Source organism: Conger conger, chromosome 3 (genome assembly GCF_963514075.1).
Source record: "Conger conger chromosome 3, fConCon1.1, whole genome shotgun sequence".
In the NCBI taxonomy this organism is placed as follows: domain Eukaryota; kingdom Metazoa; phylum Chordata; class Actinopteri; order Anguilliformes; family Congridae; genus Conger; species Conger conger.
The window spans coordinates 68804016-68826420 of NC_083762.1; the positions used below are offsets into that span (position 1 = coordinate 68804016).

The 22405-nt window shown below is 44.8% G+C and overlaps 1 protein-coding gene across 1 annotated transcript in view; it reads right to left on the reverse strand.

Annotated features, from left to right (window-relative positions):
- Window positions 1–22405, reverse strand: part of gpc3 (glypican 3) — an 89237-nt gene that overhangs the window by 29978 nt on the left and 36854 nt on the right. The window contains exons 3-5 of the mRNA XM_061236323.1: window positions 13503–14206; window positions 5074–5210; window positions 3192–3317 (exon numbers count right to left, since the gene is read on the reverse strand). Of these exons, the coding sequence (XP_061092307.1) occupies window positions 3192–3317; window positions 5074–5210; window positions 13503–14206 (967 nt within the window). The remainder of the gene's footprint in view (window positions 1–3191; window positions 3318–5073; window positions 5211–13502; window positions 14207–22405) is intronic.

Here is a 22405-nt window from a genome sequence, read left to right on the forward strand (position 1 = left end):
AGACAAAATTATTCACCAGCTCATTTCCTCACACTATTCATTAAACAGGATTAAACTTTCAAACATTATTTATTCTTCTTATTACCAGGATGTCAGGGCACCTTCGGGCGTTAATCATCGCATTAATAATCCTGAGGCAGACTCATTCGTTTAACAGGTGAGAGTGAGAGTGAGAAACACGACTGAAGAAAGCTGAAATAGAAGTACTTTTAAAAAAAACTTTCATTTCCTCCGTGCCTGCTCGCTCTGCCCAGTGATGTCAGGCTCACCTGTTCCCGCGTGTCCTTGACGGGGGCTACAGAGGACAGAGCCTGCGCCATTGTGGCCGCCGCTATTCAAAACGTTCTCACTTTTCAATGTGCTCATCTGCTGTGACCTCATCCTCGGAGCGGGGAGAATAGAGCAGGAGACCGAGGAACAGATCACGGCCCTCTCTGACTGAACCAAAACATTTCACCACTCTTTTGTCCACGAAAACCGTTAACCTACCGTCTGGAAATACAAATACGAAACTAAATGGAGCTGAAAATCTTCGAGGTGCACATTTTAGATTTTATTGACACAGTTCAGCCATTACTGAATCTTTTTTCTCTCTCTTTCTGACTAACCCGTGAAACAGGTTGTTGTTTCAGATTTTTGCTCTATACATTTTTGCAATATTCTAAATTCCGTACGTATGATCTCAGAGCACAGTGGCAGTCAGCCATTTTGTTTCACTCATTAAATACTGTGGCATTTTTGCACTTTTTGATATGAAACAGCACAGGTCAGTACAGGTGCAACGCCATGGAGTTCCACTAGGGGGAGTAATGCTCTGCAACCCACAATGAATGACGCAGCCTGGGCTGAACAGATCCTGTGATGCCCAGATATACAGAAAATACAATATAATAAAAGAAAAATAGAAAGTATACTGTATGCTATACAAATGCAATAAAAATATAACCCTATCAAATAAAATATGGTTGAACCTGGCACAAGCAGTGTGCACAAGACTGCTCTGCGTATGACAAATGTTTGAGGACATCTCTCTCTCCCCCTTCTCATTACATTACATTACATTATTGGCATTTGGCAGACGCTCTTATCCAGAGCGACGTACAACAAAGTGCATTCTCGCTCCCTCTCTCATCCTCTCTCCCCCCCCCCCTCTCTCACCCTCTCCCCCTCTCTCTCTCCCTCTCTCTCTCTCACTCTCTCACTCCCCTCTCTCACCCTCTCTCTCTCTCTCCCTCCCCCCCCTCTCTCTCACCCTCTCTCTCTCTCACTCCCCCCTCTCTCTCCCCCTCTCCCTCTCTCTCTCTCCCCCTCTCTCACCCTCTCTCTCTCTCACCCTCTCACTCACTCTCTCCCCCCTCCCCCCCTCTCTCTCTCTCTCCCCCTCTCTCACCCTCTCTGTTGTATCTGCCCGTCTCTCACCCTCTCTCTCTCTCACTCCCCTCTCTCTCCCTCTCTCTGTCTCTCTGTCCCTCTCTCACCCTCTCTGCTGTATCTGCCCGTCTCTCACCCCTCTCTCTCTCACTCCCCTCTCTCTCCCTCTCTCTGTCTCTCTCTCCCTCTCTCACCCTCTCTGCTGTATCTGCCCGTCTCTCACCCCCCTCTCTCTCTCTCTCTCCCTCTCTCACCCTCTCTGCTGTACCTGCCCATCTCTCACCCCCCTCACTCTCTCTCTCTCTCACCCTCTCTGCTATATCTGCCCGTCTCTCACCCCCCTCATTCTCTCTCTCTCTCACCCTCTCTGCTGTATCTGCCCATCTCTCACCCCCCTCACTCTCTCTCTCCCTCTCTCTCTCCCCCTCTCTGCTGTATCTGCCCGTCTCTCACCCCCCTCACTCTCTCTCTCTCTCTCTCCCTCTCTCTCTCTCTCTCTTAATTAACCCCGGCTGCGGCCCTGCCGTGCGTGTGCCCGAGCACTCGGGACCAGGCGCTAAATCACCGCTTCCCGCTAACGTTCCCGCTAACGTTCCCGGAGTCCCGCCGCAGCCTGACAGACGCGGGGCGAAGGCGCGGGTGAGACACGGGGGACGAGAGGGCCTCAGCCCCGTTACAACACACACCTCTCACACCGCAGGGCTGGGTCTGGAGTGACAGCCTGAATCAGCAGCGCAGCGTGTTTCTGTCTTATGGACGTGTCCAAAAGATATCAGCCCTCCTCTGTTCCTCCTGTCCGCCTGAGTGCTGAGACACGCACGACAGAGTTCCCCAGCAGTGCTAATCGATAGATGTTGCGTTCTTCTGAAAGCTTTCCATCTGCAATTGCCAGGGATTTAAAGACTTTCTATGCTTTCAAATTTATAATAATGTTCGTTCTATGTATTTGCCCAAGAATGAAAGCTGAATGGATTGAGACTGAAAGAGTTTGCATGTGTGTGTGTGTGTGTGTATGTGTATGTATGTGTGTGAGAGAAAGAATGTGTGTGTGCGTGTGTATGTGTGTGTCTGAGTGAGAGAGCGAGAAAAAGAGAGAGGGAGAGAAAATGTGTATGTGTGTATGTGTGTGAAAGAGACACAGAGAGAGAATGTGTGGGTGTCTGTGTATGAGAGAGAGAGAGAATGTATGTGTGTATGTGTGTGTCTGAGTGAGAAAGAGAGAAAAAGAGAGAGGGAGAGAAAATGTGAGTGTGTGTGTGTGTGTGTGTGTGTGAAAGAGACAGAGAGAGAGAGAATGCGTGTGTCTGTGTGCGAGAGAGAGAGAGACAGACGGAGAGACGGGGTCAGGGGCTCAGATTAGTCGACGCACTGGGGAAAAGCATGAAGGTGAAGTGAAATTATTCCAAACTCAAAATTGGGTTGTGGGGTCGCAGGAGGACTGAGGAGGCGATAATGACCAGAACAGCATCAGCATGGTAGACAGTGACGAGTAGGCACATGCCTTACTCTCTCACACACTGTCAGAGGAGGGTGGAACATTCATTTAAAAATAAAGCTAAATTAAATCAAACGATACTCATAAAGCTCAATACTTCTGTACCATCTGCACAATGAACCATCTCACTTATATTTCCACTCATGAGCTTTACCAAATGTTTGCTTTGTTTTCTAATCTTAATCATTGATTGTGTGTTACAACAGATACCCTGCTGAAAATGTAAACTCCCTCACACAATGGCCAGTGGAAGGAGGGATAAAAGCACAGATTGGGCTGAAGTCAGTTCTGTGCGCAGGGGCCGGTCCGCTCGGCACTGACTCACCTGTCAGTCACTTCCGTGCCGTTCCAGCAGAGGGAGTCGTTGAGCACGCCGGGCTCCCTGCTGCACAGCGCCTCTCCTAGGCCGCTGTAGAAACTGCTGAAGCTCCTCAGGCTGTTGATGAACTCCCTGTGGCAAGGACACAGAGGAGACTGGTGAGTCTTTTGTCAGCAGAAAGACAGAGAGAGAGAGAGAGAGAGAGAGAGGAGGGGAGAGAGGGAGAGAAAGAGAGACAGAAAGCGAGAGAATCATATTTTCTTCCTTATATACACTATATGTGTTTCAACCGATTACCCTAAGATACCTGTTTTCATGGTAGCAAACATTTTCACATGTAAGCTCCAAAATCACATTGATGAGTAATGTTTCTTGATTAAACAGCAAAAGTGCAATCTTCAGCTTTGATTAATCATCGGTAGATATGCTAAGAATACTCACTCTGAGGAAAGTAGCCAGCTAATTAGGTCATTAAGAGCAAAGGTTTTAGTCATATCCAAAACACAGCCATCTAGGAATCGCACCAAAGCTCAAAACACACCTGTTATATGTTTGCCAGTTGCCATGTTAACACAGAGACATATGGGTCCATCCATCCCATATGCTATTCATCAAATGAAAGAAGCTGCTTTGTTGCATGGCTTCATAACAACACATTTTATTTCCAGTACTAGAAACTACTAGCAAGATTTAGGCTGTGTGCATGTGTGGTGTGTACAGGTGTAAGTGTGTGTATATGAATGTGTTATGTAAGGGGTCAAGGTCAATTACATTTATCCTAATTTCACTAATAACTGTGTTGTTTTTTTATTCTAATTTGACATTAAGTGTGAAATACCCGCAGTACTTGTGCAATAAAGCAGAACCAAGTGGCAATTTGCTACCCTGGCACACTGCCACATACAAGTGTTCAGTGCTTTAAAGTGGGTCAGCTGGGTTACCCATAATACACATGTGCTTCTGGGATTTCCATCGTGACACCAAAAGGAAGAGACTATGCTGATAGATGCATAAAAAGTGTTTAAATCTATTCATGAAAGCTGACTTTTGTACACATAGATATTTCAATCGGGGGGTGGGGGGGAAACACCATTATCTTTAGTTGTGAATTTGACTTTATAAACGCTACCATGGTCCCTCAATAACATCGCTAACATGTAGAAAAATCTAAAGTGTATTTACTGTGTGTGACTCCTACAGAGTGGTTTATATTGTGGTGAAGCACCGGGTCTCATAACATGACTTTTTCAACTTTAGGAGTAGCCATCTGCAAGCTACCTGCAAAAACCGCAATGAAGAACCATGCAAGCAGAAGGCCTGTGGGCAGGTTAGCACCCTGATTAAAAACTTTGAGGGGTCAGTACAGCTGTAATTGCCTGAAAAGTTGGGACACTCTTAATGCTTTCAGAGGCACCCCTGTCCATTAGACTTACGGAATGCTGCTTGTTTTGTTAAAATGGCCTTCACCCCGGTATAATCCAGGTGAAATGTACTTATCAATATTCCTCAGGAAAAACAGGACTGCCTCCGTAAAATATTTGTTCTGCAGCAGAGTGTCACCATATCAAGGCCTGCCCTAGATGCTGTGCTCGTGATTGATGATGTCGTAAAAGGAACACGCTCCTGGAAGGTACAGTACATTCAGTCGGACTTTGATTGCAACATCCGATCCAGAACACAGCTAAAAAAAAAACTAAAAAAACATTAAAAAAGCTTTTTTTAAATCAAAATCTTAACATAAATAATGGAAGTTATATTAGACTTATAATATCATATAAAATCATATTAAATATAATCAGATATACAGTACATATATGTGAAGAATATGTCACATTTGGGACAGTGGAGAGTCATAGACAGACAGACAGTGTATAGTAAAGAGTCCTACCTGCGTCGTCCAGCCAGGGTCTCTTCCGGGTCAAAGGGCAAAGGCTGCTGGGGCTTAGGAGCAGGTGGGGCGCGGCCAGGAGGGGGCGCAGCAGAGCGAGAGACACGCTGGGGGGAGCGTGCGCACATACTGCTCACCTGTACAGAACAGGAGAAGAAGACAGGTGAGACAGTAGGCATCACATTCATACATTCACACATCCACATATTCACATATTTACACATTCACACATCCACATATTCACACATTCACACAACCACATATTCACAAAACCACATTCACACAACCACATATTCACACAACCACACATTCACACAACCACACATTCACAAAACCACTCATACATTCATACTTTCACACATCCACATATTCACACGTCCACACATTCACACATTCACACGTTGGCTCAGGCGGTAAAAGCAGTCGTCTGGCAATCGGAGGGTTGGCGATTTGATCCCGACCTGGGTGTGTCGAAGTGTCCCTGAGCAAGACACCTAATCCCCAAATGCTCCTGACGAGCAGGTCATGCCAGGTCAGCCTTGCATGGCAGCCAATTGCCATCGGTGTGTGAGTGTGTGTATGAATGGGTGAATGAGAAGCTTCAATTGTACAGCACTTTGGATCAAGGCACTACATAAAGGGGTTGCGTGTAGCATAGTGGTTAAGGTAAATGACCGAGACACCCAAGGTCGGTGGTTCTAATCCCGATGTAGCCACAATAAGATCTGCACAGCCGTTGGACCCTTGAGCAAGGCCCTTAACCCTTGTCTCCTGCTTATTCTAATTAACTGTACGTCGCTCTGGATAAGAGTGTCTGCCAAATGCCAATAATGTAATAAAATGCCAACCATTTACCATTTACACATTCACACGTCCATATGTTCACACATCCACATGTCTCACAGTGTTTTTGCTTCATCTATATTAGGGTTAGGTGGTTCTTTCCATTTCAGTTCAGTCAGTTCAATAAATTAATTTAAAGTGAAGTTCATTAATTGAAAAATGCTCATAACACCTTTCAGTTAAGTAACTGAACTTAGTCTGTTGATAGTCTGACTTTGCAGAGAAATGGTCCCTACCCTGATTGCTATAGACATGTGTTTTGAGTCAAACAGCACTAACATTAACAATAACAAAAACATCAAGAAAAACGGCCAGAACAAAAAAATGAAAACCATGGGGCAACAAAAATCCTGTTCACACACACATTGTTTTTAATCCATGATTGGTTTTATGACCTGCTATTACTTCAGGAAGGCAGTGGCCAGATTTACATAAAAAGTAAAAACCTTTAGCTTTTATCCCAAGTTATTAGTATACATAGCAGCCCCTTATAAGTAATGCAAATGAGGACTTATTTTTCTGCATGAAGATAAAACATATTGTTTTTATGCAGGACAGCACCATAATAATAAAAAGTCCTTGTGTTTCAGAGATAATGGGGCCAAAACAATCTTTTCAGGTGCAATAAAAATGCAAATGCTTGTTAATGATTTGCTTGTGGTTTAATGATTTGCTGGTGGTTTAATTTCCCCAGAGGTTTAATTCGGGCCTTAATTTTGCCTGGTAATGTTAACAGCTAATTGTGCCCAGCTCCCTAAAGAGAGTGTGTTCACATCGTCCCTGCTGAATACCGATGCACAGTGAGACAGGCAGACCCCCAGAGCTGGGCTACATGTGCATTAGACAGTAAAGAAGCATTCGCACACACACATAGAGATACACACACACACACACAGACATAGATATATACACACACGCTCGCACAGACATATACACACAGGCACACACACATAGACATACACACATACACACACAAACACGCACATTCAAACACACACACACATAGACATACACCCACATGCACACAGACATAGACATATACAGGCACATACACACATAGACATATACACACATGCACACACAAACACACACATACAAACACACTCACATAGACATAAACACACATGCCCACACAAGCACACACATATTCATAATTTATTTAGGTCCACATTTATAAAATACATTATAAGGGCCCAAATATATACCAGCGTCCATACACAGTCACACAAATAATTATGCACAAGAAGTTCAGTTTAAACTGCACCTAATCACAAAACTTAAAGATCCCTTAATGAAGACTTTGCAACCCTTTGCATCATGCAAGTCATGAGAAGTGCTTGCCTGAATGAAAAAGTAAAAGTCAAGACAAAAATGTGAAAGTGGCAAATGGAGAACTCCGGTTCTGTTTGTCCTGTCAACAATGATCCAAGGCTCTAATATCACAAGCTATTCCGCTAATAAACCACAGACCCCCAGCTCTACTCTGCTCCAGGGAAATCTTTATAAGCCTGTTTGCACTATAATCCACAAGAGAGATATCCATGTGATTTATTAATTTTATCTTGAGTAATTTATTCATTTATCTTGTGTCTGCTGTCCCAAAAGTGATGATTAATGCAGTTCTGACTTTTTTTCTATTTCCAGAGAATTTCTGTCACAGTCTCTGAGGAAAAGCTCCCGCCAGCAGGGAACCAGTTTCCCCCAAAGCTGGACAGGAAAAACCAACAAGAGCGTCTGCAGATAAGCACATTCCCAGCACGGTGTCCTCAAACACCTGCATGTTATTAAAAGTGCTGCATTGTCAACGAAATCCAAGTCCACAGACACCTACACAGACACATACACATACACACAGACACATACACAGACACACACACAGACACACATATACACACAGACACATACACACAGACACATACACACAGACACACATATACACACACAGACAGAGACACAGACACACACAAGCCCTTTCAACCACATTGTAATGCACAATGTATCTACCTACCCTCCAGGCTTTTATCCCTACCGCACATACACAGTTCCTTTGAAATTCATTGTTTTAAACTACAGTTAAATTCAGCACGCAGAAAACCCAGGAAATGGGCTATAATTTACTACAATCACAATACTTAAAAGGTCTGTCAAAATGTGACCATTCACACAAACATTTCAAATATATCAGTCACAGTGATGGATGTTAAATAACTTAAATGTTTGTGCAAGACTCTCTCTGCCTCTGAGCAAATTGTTATTGGACAGCTAGAGAGTTTGTCACTCCCTGAGAATGATTATAAAGAGATTCAACTTTTCAGGAAAATATGCTTTCTGGACATTGTCAGACTGGTATCTCATATTTAATAAGATCCATAGCAATTTAATCCCTGTGTATCCAGTACATCGACATTAGGCAATATCTACAGGCTGCATACTCACTGTGCTGCCACTATGAATGGTGTCAGCAGAAAATACAAGAGTTGGGGGTTGCCAGGTATGCGTGTCTCTGACTATAAGCTTTGGATTCCACCACCACTTCCACTACAACCAATAGCACTGAATACCTGGCAACCCCAAACTCATGCATCAAGGGGTGCTGCAGAACAACTAGTCACTCCACCCAGTGGATGAATAATGTACAAGGGTATTTGTCAATTATAGTCCTGAATTTTACTGTCTCTAAATAACTAAGATCTTGTTTTCCTGTTTTTATTTTTACTCATTATAAACACGGCAGATACAAGTGCAAATAGATGCTGGAAGGTGTATTTCAATCGCTAATGAGCAAACCTAACACTGCTTCTGTATGCAGAAATTCACTTGGCATGCAGCCCTAAGATATTGTCTTCTAATTTTGAACTGAACGCACAGGGATGAAATTGATATCAACCGACTATGGGTAAGATAGGCAAAAAGTTAATTTCCCAAAAAGTTGTGACTATCCCTTTAAACTTTTGGTATCTGTGAACTTGCTTCTCTGAATTTCTCTAAACTCAGGATTTCAGGATTACCTTCATTATAACGAAGCATAACATTACTCTCATATGTCAATAACTTGGCACATCACAATATAACTTGGCACATCACATCCTAATCATATTCTGCCTCACAGGGACAACATAGAAATATTTGATTTGTGGCCAGGATTTGGCTTGCTGGTCTTCTGAAATTTACAGATACACTCAGCCTATCTATACTAACATAATGAACAAGATATGTTTAACTTCATGATCAGTTTATGGTGCTTCAATCCTGAATTAGTGATCCCTGAATTATCCTTTAAACTGAAGTATGTAAAGAGGAACATTTGTTGAAATGAATGTATGATTGTATCACTCATTGTATGTGGGTATTATCAACTGATACTGTAGCCTTAATGCTTTTTTTTCCTTGTCCTGGTAATTTGTCTCCAAGTAATTATGCAGTTTTTCCACTGAAATCGCTTAAAGCAATATTTAGTGTAGATCTCCTGGCTAGATAGTAATTGGCGTAATTATTTTGTAATGTCTTCTTTAAGTGGCACAGAGTGCTCTGTAAGGGTTTTTAGTGCAAATATTATCCTTGTTTAGCTTCCTGACGCACTGATTATCAGATCAATGAAGATGTAGTTTAGGATGAATTTTAGAGTAGGATTCCCTTGGCAAAATGTTCAAGAAAATGACTTTGAGCACACGTAGATAGTATCCTCTCTCCTCTGCCATCTAGCTTTTAGCAGCTGTAGCATTTAGGCACTTCACATCCATTGTGGGAGGATGCTAATGGATGTAAATGTTCACAAATTCTCAGACTGATATTACTGGACCACTACTACACCAATCCATATTTGCTGTCCTATTGTCCCTCTAGACTGCTTTTACTATAATGATTTACAACTTGTATCACATGTAATAATTGTATAATATGATGTAGCATGTCAAATGTACATACGCACAATTTGTATTCACACATTTAAGTGAGAAAGAGAGAGAGCGAGCGATGTGCATTCACAGCGAGAGATGTGGAGACCCCCCCCATCCCCCCCACCCCCCCCCCCCCCACCCAGGCGCTGAGTGTTGAAATTGTGTCATGGGGTGATGTGACTAACACGCTTATACCGTGGGTCCTCCTGAACACTCATCCAAAGCTCCGTATTAAGAGTCTAAATGGCCAGTTTGTGTCACTCAATTATTATTTCGACGGTAGAAATCAAAGTGACACACACTTCAGTTCATTGTGAAATTTGACAAGGGAGGTGCCATTTCACAGCATGTCCAGCAGGCTGTTCCAGCCCAGTGCTGGGCTGTGTGTGAGAGATCTGGCAGCACCTGTGGGCCATCGCCATGCCATTAATCCAACATTAAGTCTCCATTTAAGAGTGAGGCTGTGGTGTGGGGATGGGAGGGGGGGGGGGGTTTCCTGATGCCTCTTCTTTTGCCCTGGGCTTTCATTTCAACCCCCCCCCCCCCATCTCTCGTTTCTGCACAGTAACTGGTAAAAATAGAGCTTCATAAATCATGTATCCTCTCACAGTAAGAGCAGCAAAGAAAGAGAAACAAAGAGAGAGAGAGAGAAAGAGAGAGAGAGAGAGGAGATGTAGAAATGAATAAGAAGTACGGAGGTGGGAGGGAACAATGTAAAATTACAGAGATGTGAAAGAGACAACAAAAACTCGGGAGATGAACAGGATGCCGATGGAGAGCCGATGAGAAAGAGATCACGCTGATCGATTCCCTTTTTCCTGAGAGAAGAAATAAACAGGAACTCTTTTATGTGTACTGGAACACGTGAAAGAATTTTCTTTCAGAAGTTTCTCTGACCTCTGCCCCCCTGGGAGGTCGTCCTTTTCATCATTTCACACACACAAACACACACACGCTCACACACACACACAAACACACACTCACACACACACAAACACACACACACACACACAAACACACAAACACACACACACACACACAAACACACACACAAACACACACAAACACACACACTCACGTTCCCGCAGTCCGTTTAAACTGTACGTCTGCAGCACTTGTAAAAATGCTGTGGTTTTTTTTTCAGCAATGAAGGTGCAAGACAACCCACAAGCACTCAAATCTGTGTGTGCAAACAGAGCGAGGGGCTCGAGGTATAGCTACATTCATAAAAGATCTCTACTCTTATTAAGCCTGTATTTAAACTTACGGAAATTAAGGCAATCCATTCCCATTCAAAATGGGATGGCAGTTGAGTGTATAATGCGCCAAATATTTGTGATATGACACGGATGCTACCTTAACTTTATTATACTGACATTCTAACTGTATAGTCATATATGAGTACTTACACTTAGTGAGCACTTCATTCGGTATTTATTCAACTTTCAAGGTATTTTTTTGACTTATTGGCCTTCTGCTGCTGCAGCCTATTCACTTAGAGGTTTGAGGTTTAACCTGTAGTGTGTTCAGAGATGCTTTTCTGTACAGCACTGTTGTAATGTACGGTTATTTGCATTACTGTCACCTTCCAGTCAGCTTTGAACAGTCTGGCCTCTGACCGCTATCATTAACAAAACATTTCTGCCCACAGAACTGCTGCTCACTGGTTGTATTTAGTTTTTAGCACCTTTCTCTGCAAACTCTAGAGGCTAGTGTGTGTGAAAATCCCAGGATATCAGTATTAACAAGCTGGTGTACAGGTCTACCTAATAAAGTGGTCACTGTGTATATTCAGTCCTCATTCAGTCCTCAAGTCCTCATTACCATACTAGACAGTTTGGGTGTTCTGTAACTCTGACATCAGGAAGGAAAAATGTTTCTGGATAGAATGTGACAGATATTTAATTCCCAATTTAATTACAATTTTAATAAATGTAAATATGAGAGAAAAGTAAGCGAGTAGCACCTGAGAGTGAACAGACACGACCACAAACGGAGCCCTGCTGTGTTATTACAGAGGGGAGAGGAATTAGCTTTCTCAACAGCATTGTCATTAATCAAACTGCAGGGGATCTAATAAACTCCACACAGCCACAATCAGCACGTACAAACCGCACAACTGTTAATTCATGTATCCAATCAAGCACAGAAAAATTACTTTCAAAGAAACTTACTTCTTGATAAACGTGAAAACAACACACACGCAAATTGATAAAGATGTATTCAGTGAATCCATTAAACAATTATAAAGTGTAACAGAGTGAAACAAATACTTAAGAGCATGCGAGTATGTACCCATGCACACACACACAAATTGATAAAGATATATTCCATGAATCCAATACACAATTATACAGTGCAACAGAGTGAAACAAACATTTACGAGCATGTGCACAGACACACACACACGTATACACAGACACATACACACACACACACACACACACACACACAGCAGAAGGACTCTGGCCAAGCCCTGTTTTAATAAATAATGCACTGCGAGTGAGGAACCCTGCCCACCAGTGGGAGATGTGAAAAGTTCAGTATAATCCCAAACTGGAAAAACAGCAACCACAGCTACCTCAGTGGAAAGAGCTAAATATTTAATAGCTGCTTCCCCTCCCACTCGAAATGCATGTACGATAGCAACTCAAGTGTTTGACTGGAGTTTAAATGCGCTAGACCTCACTTAGAGGCTTTTACAGAACTGCGAGGAAGTTTCTCTGCAAACTAAGCGAAGGGGCTCTTTCTAAGAAGCTCAGAGGTTAAATACATTTCCTGCGACACAGTGCATGCTAGCGGGCATATTTCTCTCCATTTTTATTTTTTTAAAATAAATTTGGTGTCCAACATGGGGCTAAGCGGCTCCAATTCCCAGCCCAATTTTGGAATGGCCAATCGTCTGTGACCAGAGCCGCGTTCATGCAGCGAACCCCACGGGGCGATTTGGGAGTGTGCAAGGCATCCCGGGTTCTTCTCTGACTCACGTTCTCCTCTGAATCACGCTGCCGGTTTTCACACCACAGACTACAGCTAAGCTCTCACAGAGTGGAGAGAGTGAGGTTCATTAGATATCCCTAACTGTCGACCAGTGGGGTTCATTAGATATCCCTAACTGTCAAAACCCTTCCACACACTGGGCCAGGCAGTTAGGTGGTGCTCCCAGCCACACAGTCCTGACACAGTCTGGGGTTGTGAGACCCAACCAGCAGGGCCCCTTCTTTGAGTGTCAGACTAAAAATTAGAAGTCATAAACATGGGGCCCATGGTGACACACACACACTCACACACACACACACACACACACACACACACTCACATACACACTCACACACACACACTCTCTCACACACTCACACTCTCCCTCACACACTCACACATGTACACTCACACATTCACACACACACACACTCACACATTCACACACACACTCACACACACACACACACACACACACACACACACACACACTCACACTAACACACTCACACACTCACACACACACACACTCACACATTCACACACACACACTTACACACACACACACACTCACACACACACTCTCACACACTCTCACACTCACACACACACTCACACACACACACACACACACACACTTACACACACACACACACACACGCTCACACACACACTCACACACACACACACACTCACACACACACTGCTTACCATGCTGACGATGCGTCCGCGGGCAGCCAGGGCGTGTCGCAGGCCCAGCCGGACGAGGGCGGGCAGACCGAGCACGGCCGCCTCCACGTCTCCCCGCTCCGCCCGCATGACTCCGTCCAGCGCCCCCAGCCCCTCCACGTACCCCCTCCAGTGGGGCTGCACCTCCCCCGCCCCGCCCAGGCAGCCGCGCATGGCGGCCAGGCAGGCCCCGCGGCAGGGAGGGGCCGGGCTCAGGCCCAGGCAGAGCGGGCAGTGCCAGAGCCGCAGAAGGGCGCGGCCGCACTCCCTCCCCGCCCGCAGGTGGTGGGTGGTGTTCACCACCTCGATGCCCAGGTTCAGCGCCTGCAGGAAGACCCGCGTGGTCAGCAGGGCCCGCGACAGCCGCGTCATCGCCAGCTTGGGGTAGGGCCCGAACGCCCCCGCCGCCCTCCAGGACCCCCGCAGGCACTCGTCCGAGACCGGCCCGCCCCCGCCGTTCCCCTCCCCGGCCCCCAGGAGGCGCCGGTACGCCAGGGGGAAGAGGCGGGAGAAGAAGGAGGTGACCATGTCGTCCACGCTGGAGTCCGAGCCCAGGATGTACAGGGAGACGTCCAGGAAGAGCTGGCCCACCGCGCTGTTAGTGCCGGCCCCCAGGCCCGAGAACTCCTCCCGCAGCATCAGCAGGGTGGCGTTCCGCCCGTGACGCAGCACCATCTCGAAGGCCTCTGGGAGAAGCAGGGCAAAGAGCACACATAACACATGCAGCCCGCAGGCTAGTGCCGAAAGGTGACTGACTGGGACCCGGTTCATGCCGGTTCAAGCCCCAGTGTAGCCACAATAAGATCCACACAGCTGTTGGTCCCCTGAGCAAGGCCCTTAACCCTGCATTGCTCCAGAGGGGATTGCCCCCTGCTTAGTCTAATCAACTGTATGTCGCTTTGGATAAAAGTGTCAGCTACAAATGTTTATTATTATTACTGTACTGTATATGCCTGGGATTCAGTGGACATTTGTGTCTTGTACAAAAAAGGTTGGATGGGCCTCTCTCTGTAAGAAGAGATCACCATTTGCATCTGTATATTTATAAAGCCCTCCTTCACAAATTACCCTTTTACCTCAATGCACTTTCAGCTTTTAAAGATCTGCCTTATTGCACACATTCCAAAGATTGTCTAGTTTCTCAAATCTGTTCTGAGCTGAGTAAAAGTGCTTTTACATTTTATGCCCCACAAACCGGGAACACATTACACAAGGAATTGAAACGAGACCGTTTTAACGCTTCAACATTTTAAGTCTCTGATCTCAGTCTTAGTTACAATGGAGAGAATGGTTTTTAGAATTTGTGTTTTTATTCTCTATTTTAATAATTGTCCTTTGTGATCTTTTATTATTCATGGCATTTATTTATTTGTATTCATCATTTGTTCATCACTGTAATTCTAATATTACTTTGAATTTTGTATTTTCTTTTTCCATCCATCCATCCATCCATCCATCCATTATCTTAACCCGCTTATCCTGAACAGGGTCGCAGGGGGCTGGAGCCTATCCCAGCATACATTGGGCAAAAGGCAGGAATACACCCTGACAGGTCACCAGTCCATCGCAGGGCTGTATTTTCTTTTTAAATTATTTTAAATTATTTTACTTATTGTTATTTGAATGTATTTCGTAATCTCGGCACCATTGTAAATGAGGGTTCGTTCTCTCAATGTGTCCTCCAAGAATAAAATAAAGGTTGATTAAATAAAGGTTGATTTTTCCAGTTAACGATTATATTGATGAATCCACCTGCCCAGGATTCAATCAACACAAATGTGTGTGTGTGTGGGTGTGTGTGTATCGTATGTGAGCATGTGAGTGTGTGTATGTGTGTATTTGTGTGTGGGTGTGTGAGGAGAGAAAACAAACACATACTGTACGTGACGTGACATGGTAATGTGTTTATCTTATTCTCCACAGACAGGCCCAGTAATTCTGTCGTCACGGAAATTTGTCGAAGACCGAAGACAAAGGCAAACGTTGATTGCAGTAAAGCCAGACGTTCATCAAAGTTATAATTCTTCATTTAAAAAGTCATACACAAAACCAGTATAGCTACTGTCAACTGACGGTTAGATATACTGTAACTGTACCTGCGAAAAACACAAAAAAACATATATATCCACACTGTGAGGACTATGAAAGTCTGGCTTTAAGATTGAAAAGGAGAGAGCGAAAGCTTCTTATCACACAAGAAACACAAATCTCACTATGACCTTTCCACATAAACATTTAAGCATATTTCAAGGGTCTTAAGGACATAAAAGCAACAGTTTAATAGTGATTTGAGCCACAGGAGAGGAACCATGCCTAAGAGATGTTTAAGAACATATTTAGAAGCAATAAAAAGAGCAAGGGGGAGGGAATGGTTCTAAGAAAGGGAAATAATCAGATGCATATTTAAACGACATAAAAAATGTTTTGAACCAGTAAGAGAAGTCTTATCAGCAAGTGACAAAAAGGCCACATCAGCCAAATCCGGACTGTAAAGAGGGAAATTCATTACAAAGCATTAACTAAAGAATTTTAAAGAGAGAAGTTTCTCCTTGTTTTTTTAGGAGGTGTGTGTGTGTGTGTGTGTGTGTGTGTGAGAGTGTGCGAGCATCTGTGTGTTGGAGTGTGAGTGTATACATGTGTGAGAGAGTGTGTGCATTTGTCTGTGTGTGTGAGAGTGTGTGCGTGCGCTTGTGTGTGTGTGAGAGTGTTTGTGCGAGTGTGTGTGAGAGTGTGTGTGCGTGCACGTGTACATGTGAGAGTGTGTGCCTATATGTGTGAGTGAGTGCGTGTGTGTGAGAGTGTGTGTGTGTGCACGTGTACATGTGAGAGTGTGTGCATATGTGTGAGAGAGTGTTTGTGTGTGTGTGTGTGTGTGTGTGTGTGCACGTGTATGTGTGAGAGTGTGTGCATATGTGTGAGAGAGAATATTTGTGTGTGTGTGTGAGCGTGTGTGTGTGTATGTTGAGAGAGTGTGTGTGTGTCTGTGTGTGTGTGTGAGAGAGTGTGTGTGTGAGAAAGTGTGTGTGTGAGAGAGTGTGTGTGTGTGTGTGTGTGTGAGTGTGTTTGTGAATGTTGAGAGAGTGTGTGTGTGTGTGAGTTTTTTTGTGTGTGTGTGAGAGAGTGTTTGTGTGTGTGTGTGAGAGAGAGAGAGTGTGCGTGTGTGTGTGTGTGAGAGAGAGAGAGAGAGAGAGAGAGTGTGTGTGTGTGTGTGAGAGAGAGAGAGAGTGTGTGTGTGTGTGTGTGTGAGAGAGAGAGAGAGAGTGTGTGGTGGGGAGCAGAGGAGGTGGGTAGGCTCTAATTTGATTTCTGTGTTCCAGCTGTGCTACAGCTCCTCTGTGATCAGTGGGAACGCGGAGTCTGACGAAAACAGTGAGAAAATGGAAGCAAGAAGGAATGAGCTGGGGATCACACACTCACACGCACGCACACACACACACCTACCCGCACACATGCAGAGACACACACACACACACACACAAATTCCCAAATGATTTTATATGTAGGTGTTTGATTCAGTAGTATGTGAGACAGTGACAGAAACACAGAGGAAGATAGTAGAATTAATAATTTCCTCATCATTTTCTGGGAGAGCTTCAGAAAGAAGATCATGAAATTTGAGAAATAATAACCACAGTATCACTTGCAGTCTTGACAGAGAAATGGGTTTTACCGGATAGAGGGATGAGCTTTTTACACCAGAAGAAGAATGTAGGCACTCAGTAGCGGGGGCACAGAGATCACGGTAATAATCAGCGTCTCCCCATTTCCCTTTGTCTCCCTTTCTGTTCATTATGCATCATGAGGATCGGGTGTCTTCTAATGGAGAGAGTCTGCTGTTTTAGCTACAGGGACAGGCAACGGACTGGGGAAATGACTCAGTTCATGGGAGAGGCAAGGTCTGCTAGCCAGGTCGTCTCCATGGAGATGAATAATGTATCTCTGCCCATGAAACCGTCCAGTAGGGCACAGGAGACGTGGATAACCAGTAACTGCGATGTTTGAAGGTCAATCTTCTCTCTCCTCAGATGCTTTGATACTTCTCGGGAGCTGTGCTGAGAGTTAAGTTTGTGTTAAGTTTCCTCAGTCATCTATCATGTCAGATGTCTATCGAGCTCAAAGACACGTATAAGAGTAATCTTCACGTTATGTGCATGCAGCAGACACAGAAAGAAAAAAACATAGACAACTTGTAATTTGACTGGCAGAGACTCAGCAGATTACAACTGCTGATAGCCTTGAACATAATCTGGTAAAGTATTGACGGTATTGTAAAACAAATTATACAGAACTTGTATGCAGATGTACTGATGGCCTATCAGTTACAGGGGCCGGTAGATCCATGTAAAGAACAAAAGAAAGGCCACAGCAGCAATATAACCAGACAGTGCCAGTAGATCCCAAAGCGTCCATTAAAACCAGGGTCCCAGGTAGAAACAGCCAGAGAAATATAGCACTTCAAGAAACAAAATATATAATCATACCAATCGGAAATTCTTGTTCTACCATATTTAACAAAGATGCGGGGGTGGATTCATATCGATATTTGTACAACAAATCAATGAATAGAAGAACTGTTCCAGAAAGTAACATGGGTGTGAGGGGAGTTGTGGGTAAAGTCGCTGTTGTGACGCCGCGTTGGGTTTGAGCTCTCACATAGACTTGACCTCTGCCCTGAGACGATCGGAGCGGCTCCAGACCTCGGCCCGGTGGGGGAAACGCAGGCACGTTAATCACCGCTGAATCAATCACGGCTCCGTATGGCCATTACGTCCCCCCCCGCTGCAGAAATCATCAATAAATTACCCATGCAACGAGACTAATCCATTCCCCTGATGGAGTGTCACCTCTAACTGCCACCGAGGCAAGTCTGCCTTCCGACTGTTCTCCGCTGCTGCGCAAAATAAATACACCCATGTTTACAAAAAAGACAAGAAACAGACCATACTGTATGTATGTATTCATATAATTACAGTATTTTCCTAATGTATTTCCATACATTTGATGAATGAATATGTATTGATTTGGGTTCTCCGGTTCTGTGAATGATCCCTTCGCTCTATAATTACTTCCCTCCAGCAGGGCTGACAGGACCCAAATAATAGCTGTTCACTCCTGTGATATGTATGTTAACGTACTGCTTCGTTTTAGGAGGGGAGGGGGGCTGGTTTGTGAGGGTTGTATATTTCCAGGAAGGCAGCAGGCAGACTGCTGGTAAGCCTCAGATAGCATCTCTGTAACCGCACAGAGCTGGGGGCGGGAGGGACTGGACCCGGCATTGAGTTCCCCTCCACAGGCATCTGACACACACATACGGCAGGTCTACAGGGGCAGGGCGACGTGGACACACGGACAAACACGGAGGACGAACAGACACACTTACACAGGGGAAGGGTTTGGAGGTGGGGGGGAACAACAGATAAACAGAGTGATGTACAGACACACAGGCAGAGACATACAGAGAAACAGAGAGAGAGACACACACAGGCAGAGACACAAATACTGTGAGAGAGAGAGAAAGAGAGAGACATGCAGAGACAGAAACAGAGACAGACAGAGAGACAGGCTGACAGAGAGAGAGACAGACAGACAGACAGAGACATCCAGACATACAGACAGACAGGCTGACAGAGAGACAGACAGACATGGGGACAGAAAGGAACACAGTCTCACACAGTCGTTAAAGCTGTCCTGCTGCTTGGATGCCTGTTTTTGGTGTTTCATTTCAAAGGTTAATTGCCTTCCCTGTCCCTGCTCGCTGACTGAGCGCTAATACCACTGTGTGCCAAACAAAGGCTTGTGTCCTGTCTTAAACATTTTGTAGCTCACTGAGAGTGCTTCTGCTTCGTGTACACTGGATTCTCCCAGCATGGCAGGGGTCTTTTAGGGTTTTTAAGCCAAACGTTTTTGATGTTGAATTTGATGTTGGAGTCACAGACTTGGTCAAAGTGAAGTCTCCCAGTGCTCTGTCTGGTCTGAGGCTTGGCGCTGGGTTCACCTGATCATGCATTACTGGCCGGACTAAAACAGGAGGGGGGTCTGAAGAAGAGCTCAGGGAGAGAGGTAGTGCACCAGAGACGGAGCTTTGAAGCTTTGAAGCTAAAATCAAAAGCAGCAGGAGGAAAGTGCTGCCAATACTGATGCAGGAGCACAACTCCTGAAGCCCCTCCTGCACATCCTGCTTCACAAAAACTACTCTCACAAAGTAGTCTTTCTTTCCTTTTTAAATAATGTTTTGCACCCCAAAATGGGGTTGAACAGGTCCAATTCTCACCCTGGAATGCTCAACTATCTGCAATTGCCAGCTCGGAGAGTGTAGACAACCACGGTCCTCCTCCATAACGTGGTGCTGCCGGTCTGGTAAGCTTGTATAGAGTGGAGTCAGAGGAGGACCTTCCATATGCAGCATTGCCGTGCAGTCCACAGGCTCCTGATTGATGAACACGATGAAACAGGGACCCCCTAACCGACTGAACCCCCCCTTATCCTGGGCGATGCAATCCTGGGCAATCACACATGGATCTGTGGAGCCATGGGCCACAGTCACCACTGGCACGGTTTGGTCTGAGACTGTGAGGACAAAACCCTTCTTCACAGCCCAGTTAGGCTCACAAGAGTCTGTACTGCACAGACATAAGGTTATGAAGCATGTAATAATGAACATTATGACACTATAAGCTGGTTAATGCAAGTAAAGCTATATTCTCATCCCTTGGGATCGTCAATAGATCGAAATGTCTGTTTTGCACTAGAAAGGTGCGTGTCAGAGCTCAAAGCTGCAAGCTTTATTCAGATTCCTCATAGATCCTTTAGCTCAGTGCCTAATTGGGTAGTGAATAGCCTATTTTTTTATTTTGGACCATAAGCTGGTTAAAAATGTGTCTATGTTTATGATGAGTATGATGTGTTATGCATCACAACTATTATATATATGTACATAAGTCGTTTCCAGTAAAGTGTTATCCATTATTTGGAAAAGCATTGTGAACGCAATCAGCAATAATAGAGATCTTCTGATGAAGTTAATGAACCGAAGGGGAATGGGAGGTTTGTGGCTGCTAGAAGGGAGGACATTAGCCGGGAATAAAAGATGGACCGAGAGGAAAATGGAACAGGGGGGTATTAAGCATTTTTGAAGGTCTAGAAACAGATGAAGGCAGAGTGAAAGAGTGATGGAGGGAGAGAGAAAGGGAGCAGTGGCTATGCATGCAAAGAAGCCCAGCAGAGAAGCAGATGAGGAGTGAGGGAGATGTGGGACATAGTGCTTCTGCCTTCAGTAAAACAACTGAGATGACTGCCTTCCATTTTCCCTGATTTAAATCTGCAGATTTGTATTGTTACTTAAATTAATTGTAGATTTCAAGCTCAGTTATTCACTGTCATTTCTGAGTCTGGGGAAAGAACTCTGCACTCACCTGCATGCAGGTGTAAAATTTGAGGTTATTTTTACGGTACGGTGCACATCTGAACAAAACTCTCACAGAGAAAGCCATCATGATTCTCCCCTACACTCACTATGCTCACTCTTAGATGGAATACACACTGCGAGAAATCAAAAATGAGTCCGTTTCAACAAGCATTTTAGTCTTGTATTTAGACATAAAATCTTTATTACATTTTAAAAAGACAAAAATATTGCCAATCGGGTGAGATAGTTTTACTCATTTCAAGATTTGCCAATTGGGAAAGAAAATTTCACTTATCAAGCAGTAAATTGACAACTACTTCTACTTCAGAGAACAAATAAGATTTTAAGTGTCATTTCAAGACAAATACTAAGACACATGTTTTTTTGCAGTCCACCGGGTTCAGGCATGTGAAAAATATTTTGAGTGTCCCAGAATGCAATGCAAACAGGCGTTGAATGCGGGCGTCCACTCTGATTTAGAATGAGGAGAGGGGCTGCCCCTGGAACCCACTGTGGTGGGCTTTGGGTCTCTAGCACATATTTACCCATTTAACCAGGCATGGCACACTACTGCTCCCTCATTCGTATTCCTCCCAACCCCCTCTCTCTCTCTCCCCCCTCTCTCACCCTCACACACTCCCTGACACTGCAATCCATCTATCTAAAATAAATGTAAAAACACCCACTTGTGAAATTAAAATAAATGTGCTGTTTCCCGGGAACAATGGGAAATGTAGTGTTCAGCAGAGTAATTAATCTAGAGCAAGGACTCGTCCCCCAATGGCCTGAGCGGTGCTATCTCTCTCACCCCCCACACCACCAACCCCCCACCCCCCCACGCCTCCCCACCCCTCACCGCCCCCAGCCGAACATTACCTCCCTCAGCTCAGCTCAACAAATCATTTTACACTCTGGATTTCTGTCAGCCGCACAATGAGAGTGTCCTGCTTTCTTTAATCAAGGCACCTGCCCAGGTGGGAGCTGGCCTTTCTCACCCCCTTTCCTCTGACTCGCCAGCTCCCTCGGTCCCCCGCGTCCCTCTGCCAGACCACCTAATCATCACTTTATTTCCCCGCTCCTCCATCTCACCTCACGGGTGCTGAGAGCCACAGCATCAAAATGGCCGCCGCGCATCACTACCATTCCTCTTACTCTCTCACTCCCTACACCATTCCTCATACTTACCCACTCCCTACACCATTCCTCTAACTCACTCACTCCCTACACCATTCCTCTTACTCACAGCTCCCTACACCATTCCTCTAACTCACTCACTCCCTACACCATTCCTCTTACTTACCCACTCCCTACACGATTCCTCTTACTTACCCACTCCCAACACCATTCCTCTAACTCACTCACTCCCTACACCATTCCTCTTACTCTCTCACTCCCTACACCATTCCTCATACTCACAGCTCCCTACACCATTCCTCTAACTCACTCACTCCCTACACCATTCCTCTTACTTACCCACTCC